We start from the raw sequence: 9152 nt of genomic DNA, 5'->3' as shown, positions 1-9152 counted from the left end.
GGTGTCCAACAGGCCGGATTGGTGTCCAACACTGCGGACAGGTGTCCAACAGGCCGGACAGGTGTCCGACAGGCCGGACAGGTGTCCGACAGGCCGGACAGGTGTCCGACAGGCCGGACTGGAGTCCGACACGCCGAACTGGTGTCCAACACTCCGGACAGGTGTCCAACACGTCGGACAGGTGTCCAACACGCCGGACTGGAGTCCCAACACGCCGGACTGGAGTCCCAACAGGCCGGACAGGTGTACAACAGGCCGGACAGGTGTCCAACACTCCGGACTGGTGTCCAACACTCCGGACTGGTGTCCAACAGGCCGGACTGGTGTCCAACAGGCCGGACTGGTGTCCCAACAGGCCGGACTGGTGTCCAACACTCCGGACAGGTGTCCGACAGGCCGGACAGGTGTCCGACAGGCCGGACTGGTGTCCAACAGGCCGGACAGGTGTCCGACAGGCCGGACAGGAGTCCGACAGGCCGGACTGGTGTCCGACAGGCCGGACTGGTGTCCGACAGGCCGGACTGGTGTCCGACAGGCCAAACTGGTGTCCAACACGCCGGACTGGTGTCCAACACGCCGGACTAGTGTCCAACAGGCCGGACAGGTGTTCAACAGGCCGGACAGGTGTCCAACACTCCGGACTGGTGTCCAACACTCCAGACTGGTGTCCAAAAGGCCGGACAGGTGTCCAAAAGGCTGGACTGGTGTCCAAAAGGCCGGACTGGTGTCCAAAAGGCCGGACAGGGGTCCAACACGCCGGACTGGTGTCCAACATGCCGGACTGGTGTCCAACACGCCGGACTGGTGTCCAAGAGGCCGGACTGGTGTCCAACAGGCCGGACTGGTGTCCAACACGCCGGACTCGTGTCCAACAGGCCGGACAGTTGTCCAACAGGCCGGACAGTTGTCCAACAGGCCGGACAGTTGTCCAAAAGGCCGGACTGGTGTCTAACAGTCCGGACTGGTGTCTAACAGTCCGGACAGGTGTGAGAATACTTACTTCCTGTTCAGCAGGTGAGCGATCTCAGACTGGACACTCAGGTAGTCCTGAACCATCCGGATGTGCTGCTCGAACACCGCCATGGACTCTCGAGAGTTCGGACAGGGAGCCAAGGGCTGAGGACAAGTACACAACTCAGAGACAAGTACACGACTCTCAGACAAGTACACAACTCTGAGACAAGTACACGACTCTGAGACAAGTACACAACTCTGAGACAAGTACACAACTCAGAGACAAGTACACAACTCAGAGACAAGTACATGAGTAAGAGACAAGTACACAACTGAGAGACAAGTACACGACTCAGAGACAAGCACACAACTTAGAGACAAGTACACGACTTAGAGACAAGTACACGACTCAGACACAAGCACACAACTTAGAGACAAGTACACAACTCTGAGAAAAGTACACGACTCAGACAAGTACACAACTCTGACACAAGTACACGACTCCTAGACAAGTATACAACTTAGAGACAAGTACACAACTTAGAGACAAGTACACTACTCAGAGACAAGTACACGACTCAGACAAGTAGACAACTCAGAGACAAGTAGACAACTTAGAGACAAGTACAAAACTTAGAGACAAGTACAAAACTCAGAGACAAGTACACGACTCAGACAAGTAGACAACTTAGAGACAAGTACACAACTCAAAGACAAGTAGACAACTCAGAGACAAGTAGACAACTTAGAGACAAGTACACAACTCAAAGACAAGTACACAACTCAAAGACAAGCACACAACTCAAAGACAAGTACACAACTCAAAGACAAGTACACGACTCTGAGACAAGTACACAATTCAGAGACAAGTACAAGACTTAGAGACAAGTACATAACTCTGAGACAAGTACAAAACTCTGAGACAAGTACACGACTAAGAGACACGTACACGACTAAGAGACAAGTACTTAACTCTGAGACAAGTACACGACTCTGAGACAAGTACACAAGTCAGAGACAAGTACACAACTAAGAGACACGTACACGACTAAGAGACAAGTACACAACTCAGAGACAAGTACACAACTCAGAGACAAGTACACGACTAAGAGACAAGTACACAGCTCTGAGACAAGTACACGACTAAGAGACACGTACACGACTAAGAGACAAGTACTTAACTCTGAGACAAGTACAAGACTCTGAGACAAGTACACAAGTCAGAGACAAGTACACAACTAAGAGACACGTACACGACTAAGAGACAATGAGACAAGTACACAACTCTGAGACAAGTAAACAAGTCAGAGACAAGTACACAACTAAGAGACACGTACACGACTAAGAGACAAGTACACGACTAAGAGACAAGTACACAACTCAGAGAAAAGTACACAACTCAGAGACACGTACACGACTAAGAGACAAGTACACGACTAAGAGACAAGTACACGACTAAGAGACACGTACACGACTAAGAGACAAGTACTTAACTCTGAGAAAAGTACAAGACTCTGAGACAAGTACACAACTCAGAGACAAGTGCACAACTCAGAGACACGTACACGACTAAGAGACAATGAGACAAGTACACAACTCTGAGACAAGTACACAACCCAGAGACAAGTACACGACTAAGAGACACGTACACGACTAAGAGACAAGTACACAACTCAGAGACAAGCACACAACTCAGAGACAAGCACACAACTCAGAGACAAGCACACAACTTAGAGACAATTACACAAATTAGAGACAAGTACACGACTCTGAGACAAGTGCACCACTCAGAGACAAGTACACGACTCAGAGACAAGTACATGACTAAGAGACACGTACACGACTAAGAGACAAGCACACAACTCAGAGACAAGCACACAACTCTGAGAAAAGTACACAACTCTGAGAAATGTACACAATTCTGAGACAAGTACACAACTAAGAGACACGTACAAGACTAAGAGACAAGTACACAACTCTGAGACAAGTACACGACTAAGAGACACGTACACGACTAAGAGACAAGTACACGACTCAGAAACAAGTACACAACTCTGAGACAAGTACAAAACTCTGAGACAAGTACAAAACTCTGAGACACGTACACGACTAAGAGACACGTACACGACTAAGAGACAAATACACAACTCTGAGACAAGTACACGACTAAGAGACAAGTACACAACTCAGAGACAAGTACACGACAAGTACACGGCTCTGAGACAAGTACACGACGGAATCCAAAGAACCGTTGGGTCCTACAGAAAAGCAGCTCAGAACCTTTTGACCCGACAGGTAATCAGTCTGAGGTGAATCGATGTGAACTCACTTGGAGTTGGTGGTCCAGTTTCTGGTACGCTGAGGGAACCGGACTCTCTGATCCATTGGAACCTGAACAGTGACAGACCCAGAACCTAAATGAGCCAATCAGATCACTGGATTATACTGTAATTTGACTGAACTGAATTATAATCTGACTGAACTGGGTTATAATCTGACTGAACTGGGTTATGATCTGACTGAACTGGATTTTAATCTGATTGAATTGGGTTATAATCTGACTGAAGTGAATTATAATCTGACTGAACTGGATTATAATCTGACTGAACTAAAACATACCCTGACTGAACTGGATAATAATCTGACTGAACTGGGTTATAATCTGACTGAACTGGATAATAATCTCACTGAACTGGATTATAATCTGACTGAACTGGATTATAATCTGATTTACCTGTATTATATTAATTGAACTAAATTATGAAAATCAGAATAACATTCATTAAATTATGATTAAAATGATAAAACCAGTTGTTTGTTGTGCTTCCAACAAATGTCTCACCTGTGGAACTGAAGGTCATTCTCAGCTCTGATTGGCCGCAGGTGTTGACAGAGCTGCTGGAGTGGGCGTGGCTTTGACTGTTCACACTGGATGTCCTGGACAGACTTGGCCGCCATGCAGCGCTCTGCTGCAGAACATCAGAAAGTTCAAGAGTCAGCAGCCTGTGTACTGTTGTGTGTACTGTTGTGTGTACTACTGTGTGTACTGTTGTGTGCACCACTGTGTGTACTGTTGTGTACTCTTTGTGTACTGTTACCTTGGAGGGTCTGACCTGCAGGGAGATTCTGGACTCAGAGTCCTGCAGAGTTTCCTCGCTGTCAGCTGAGGTTCTGTGTTGTGTGTCGTCRTCATGGTAACCGTCTATGGTGCCTTCAGCTGCAGATGGAACAACAAAGTGATGAGTCAGATGTAGCAGACAGAACAAGTTCTCCTGCTGCTCACAAAGTTTAACATTTATTTAGTCAACAATCTGAGTTTGACGGATTATGTCTGTTCAGTTGAGGGGACCACCTGTAGAGAGTTAGTTACTTGATGGGAGTAAGTTATCTGTCTTTAAAATGTTCATAAGTTGGCATAAGTTGTCTAGTGTGACAGAGGCTTAAGGGAGTTAGTTATCCAAGGAGAGTTAGTCACCCAAGGAGAGTAAGTCATCCAAGCAGAGTTAGACACCCAAGCAGAGTTAGACACCAAAGCAGAGTTAGACACCCAAGGGGAGTTAGTAACCCAAGGGGAGTTAGTCACCCAAGCGGARTTAGACACCCAAGAGGAGTTAGTCACCCAGAGTTAGACACCAAAGCAGAGTTAGTCACCCAAGCGGAGTTAGTCACCCAAGCAGAGTTAGTCACCCAAGCAAAGTTAGTCACCCAAGCAAAGTTAGTCACCCAAGCTGAGTTAGACACCCAAGTGGAGTTACATACCTAAGGGGAGTTTGTCACCCAAGCAGAGTTAGACACCAAAGCAGAGTTAGTCACCCAAGTGGAGTTAGTCACCCAAGGGGAGAGTCACCCAAGCATAGTTAGACACCCAAGCGGAGTTAGTCATCCAAGCGGAGTTAGTCACCCAAGCGGAGTTAGACACCAAACAGAGTTAGTCACCCTAGCGGAGTTAGACACCCAAGGGGAGTTAGTCACCAAAGCTGAGTTAGACACCCAAGGGGAGTTAGTCACCCAAGCAGAGTTAGACACCCAATCGGAGTTAGACACCCAAGGGGAGTTAGTCACCCAAGCAGAGTTAGACACCAAAGCAGAGTTAGTCACCCAAGTGGAGTTAGACACCCAAGCGGAGTTAGTCACCCAAGCGGAGTTAGTCACCCAAGCAGAGTTAGACACCCAAGCAGAGTTAGACACCAAAGCAGCGTTAGTCACCCAAGGGGAGTTAGTCACCAAGCGGAGTTAGACACCAAAGCAGAGTTAGACACCCAAGCGGAGTTAGACACCCAAGGGGAGTTAGTCACCAAAGCAGAGTTAGACACCCAAGCAGAGTTAGACACCAAAGCAGAGTTAGACACCCAAGCAGAGTTAGACACCCAAGCAGAGTTAGACACCCAAGGGGAGTTAGTCACCAAAGCAGAGTTAGTCACCCAAGCGGAGCTAGACACCCAAGGGGAGTTAGTCACCCAAGCAGAGTTAGACACCCAATCGGAGTTAGACACCCAAGGGGAGTTAGTCACCCAAGCAGAGTTAGACACCAAAGCAGATTTAGTCACCCAAGCGGAGCTAGTCACCCAAGGGGAGTTAGACTCCCAAGCAGAGTTAGTCACCCAAGCAGAGTTAGTCACATAATGGTTGTTAGACTCCCAAAAAGAGTTGGTAACATGACAGGAGCTTGTTATCCAAGGAGGATTAGTCACCCGTAAGTTATGTACTTGATGGGAATTGGTTACCTGAGCTTGTTGATGACGAAGACCCACTTCTGTTGGATGAAGACTGATGAGAAAGACTGAGAGGTTCATCAGAGCCTGGAAAATACTGGAATACACACACACACACACACACACACACACACACGTTTGTTTCTCGACCCCGTGGGGACCTTCCATTGATTTCCATTCATGTTTTTAAGACTTTATATCCTAACCCTGACCATATACTCTAAAATTAACCTCACAGATCTTACCTGACCCTAAAACTAACCTAAACCTTGGTCCTAAACCTAACCCCACACCTGGAACATGTATTTGGACCCGTGGGGACCTGGCAATGGTAAAAAAAATACAAGTACACAGATCCCCAACTCAGTTTGTTTCATGTCTGGATGTGAGGCATTTAGGAACATCAGGTTAAAAAGGTTTTGTTTTACTTTAAGTTTATTGTTTTAGTTTGAAGATCTGTTTACGGGCGTGGCAGCAGATGTGGGCAGGACAGTACCTTCATCAGGTGGCTCATGGTGTCTCGGACCTCCATCATGGACGGCCTCCGGCTAGGTTCTTTGTCCCAGCAGCGGGTCATCAGTGTCTCAATGGGTTCTGGAAGGTCCTTGATCAAAGGAGGACGAGTACCTGTGATGTGAGACAGTGGGACAGTGTGAGGACGAAGCCGCAGGACAGACTCCGAGACACGATATGACCTGAGAACCAGCGGTGGGGCCAGAGCTCGGACCCGCCTTACCTCTGTGCACGGCCCACATGATGCAGAACGCCGAGCCGCCGATCTCCTCAAAGGGCTTCCTGCGAGTAATGACCTCCCACAGGATGATGCTCCAGCTGAAAACGTCACACTTCTCACTGTAGTTACTGCCTGGAGGTTAGAACACGACAGGAAGTGAAAACTTCAGGTGAGATGAAACAAGCTGTCAGCAATAGGGCTGGGTAAAAAAATCAATTTAATCCATCTTGGATCAATTTCATTTATATTTGGGAAAGTCAATTCACAGGGCATAAGATCAATTCTTCCTCGTGGCGTCTTGTGCGCGTCTGGAACGCGTTTCTATATTTTGTCACTCCTAGCTTGTCGTATATTTACATCTAGTTGACATTCAGTGCTTTCGATAAATTGTCTGGAGCAAAACAAAATAAACTAAGGAATCACTCACGTTATCAGCCGATTCTCAGCAGAACTTCAAGACAACAGGGACCATGGTGACTTTTGTTTGTAAAGATGTGCGCTCCTACGTGGTAGTGAAAACGAAGCAAGCTTCAACGAGCGGCTCGTTAGGCACTTGAACCAAACAACTGTATGTAAACATCTGACTGAAACTGTTCTCAGCATGTAAAAATGTGTGAAAGACCACATTCTAACAGAATCGTTTAGTTTTGCTACGAATATTACTATTTTAAACTTTGAGAAACGAAATGTTACAGATATATTGTTTGTTTTAATAAAGTATAAGTAATAGGTTTTAATAAGTTATATTGAACATAACAGAAGCTAACAGAAACATTACAAATATACAGTTTTCATACACTCAAAAGGAGTGAGCAAAAGTATATTTATATTAGCCCACCTCTTCTCCTGCAACCTTATTCCATCACTTCTTATTTATCAAGAAAATTATTAATTTCTTAAAAATGAATTCCTGCAACAACACTGTCACCTGCAATTCCTTTTTAATTTAAACGTTTTAATTTGTGACAGTTTTCCTTCAAGATTAAACTGTTTAATTTCAAAGTTTGTCCTTATGGTGACAAAAAAAATAGTGAAATTGTATTTTGCAACACAAGTGAACCATTTTCATTATTTAAGAGCAGATCGAATCGAATTGTGATTGATCGATTCAAAGTCTTATGAATCGAATCGAATCATGATTAATCGATTCAGAACCTTATGAATCGAATCGAATCGTGATTAATAGATTCAAAGCCTTATTGAATCAAATCATGATTAATTGATTCAAAGCCTTATGAATCGAATCGAATCATGATTAATCGATTCAGAACCTTATGAATCGAAATCAAATTGAATCAAATCGTGATTTATCGATACAGAGCCTTATGAATCGAAATCAAATTGAATCGTGATTAATCAATTCAGAGCCTTATGAATCAAATCGAATCATGATTAATTGATTCAAAACCTTATGAATCGAATCGAATCATGATGAATCGATTCAGAACCTTATGAATCAAAATGAAATTGAATCAAATCGTGATTTATCGATACAGGGCCTCATGAATCAATATCAAATCAAATCGTGATTAATCGATTCAGAGCCTTATGAATCGAATCGAATTGTGATTAATCGATTCAAAGCCTTATGAATCGAATCGAATCGTGATTAATAGATTCAAAGCCTTATCAAATCAAATCATGATTAATCGATTCAGAGCCTTATGAATCAAAATCAAATTGAATCGTGATTAATCAATTCAAAGCTTAATGAATCGCATCGAATCGTGATTAATCGATTCAGTGTCTTATGAATCGAAATCGAATCAATCTAGAGAACTGGATGATACCCAGCCCTAGTCAGCAAACACCTGAAGCTCAGGAGCAGCACTGACCTTCAAACACCTCCGGAGCCATCCAGGCTGCGCTGCCTTTGTTGTTGGTCATGTAGGTGTGGATGTCGCAAGCTGTCCCAAAGTCGCAGATCTTCAGCACGGTTCCACGAGCTACGAGAAGCAAGCTAAAGCAACCAGAGACACAAAAACTATCATCTTAAGACACAAACTCTGACCTACAACATAAAACTCTATGTTCTAACACTACGACCTGAAACCAGTGAGCCCGACTAACGAGCTGCAGGTAGAGCAACACAACTCTTACTTTGGCGGTTTGAGGTCTCGGTGGATCAGAGCCTTGGGCTTCATGGCGTGCAGATAAGCCACGCCGTCGGCGCACTGCAGACACCAGCTCATGGCGTGTGCAGATGTGTAGTGGGGCAGTGGGTCGGCGCTGTGAAGGACTGACACACAAACAGGAGGGTGAGACACAGAGACAGTCCCTCTAATGGACCATGTCCAACATGAGGACATGAGGACTAGGGCTGCAACTAACGAATATTTTAATAATCGATTAATCTGCCGATTGTTTTTTCRATTAATCAATTAATCGCCAAATCATTAAAATGCTTAATTACTTGAATAGATATAGATGTAGTTATAAATGTAGATATAAATTAATTTCATTCCTATATAAATTAGGGATGCAAGTTATTGATTAATCAATTAATCTGAAGTTGATTTATCTTATAAATTGACTAACAATTAATTGATAAGCAGCCATTTTCTTAAAAAATATAGTTTTCTCTTGTATCAAGCGGGTCTTTTCATAACATGAAGGATTTTGTTTTATAATCTCCTGAATTAAAAAACGGAAGTACATTATACAGCGGATAAAATAAGTATTGAACACGTCAACATTTTTCTCAGTAAATATATTACTAGAGGTGCTAATGACATGAAATTTTCACCAGATGT

General features: G+C 44.4%; 1 protein-coding gene across 1 annotated transcript in view; it reads right to left on the bottom strand.

Moving 5' to 3' along the window:
* Positions 1–9152, bottom strand: part of LOC106519963 (mitogen-activated protein kinase kinase kinase 7) — a gene marked incomplete in the record, with an annotated part of 18967 nt that overhangs the window by 1433 nt on the left and 8382 nt on the right. The window contains 9 exon segments of the mRNA XM_014011840.1: positions 1001–1116; positions 3284–3345; positions 3797–3923; positions 4053–4171; positions 5679–5763; positions 6163–6293; positions 6403–6531; positions 8235–8359; positions 8500–8638. Of these exon segments, the coding sequence (XP_013867294.1) occupies positions 1001–1116; positions 3284–3345; positions 3797–3923; positions 4053–4171; positions 5679–5763; positions 6163–6293; positions 6403–6531; positions 8235–8359; positions 8500–8638 (1033 nt within the window).

The sequence above is a fragment of the Austrofundulus limnaeus genome, unplaced genomic scaffold (genome assembly GCF_001266775.1).
Source record: "Austrofundulus limnaeus strain Quisiro unplaced genomic scaffold, Austrofundulus_limnaeus-1.0 Scaffold85, whole genome shotgun sequence".
Lineage (NCBI taxonomy): Eukaryota > Metazoa > Chordata > Actinopteri > Cyprinodontiformes > Rivulidae > Austrofundulus > Austrofundulus limnaeus.
Note: the sequence above shows the minus strand (reverse complement) of the source record. Positions and strands in the feature narration are given on the sequence as shown.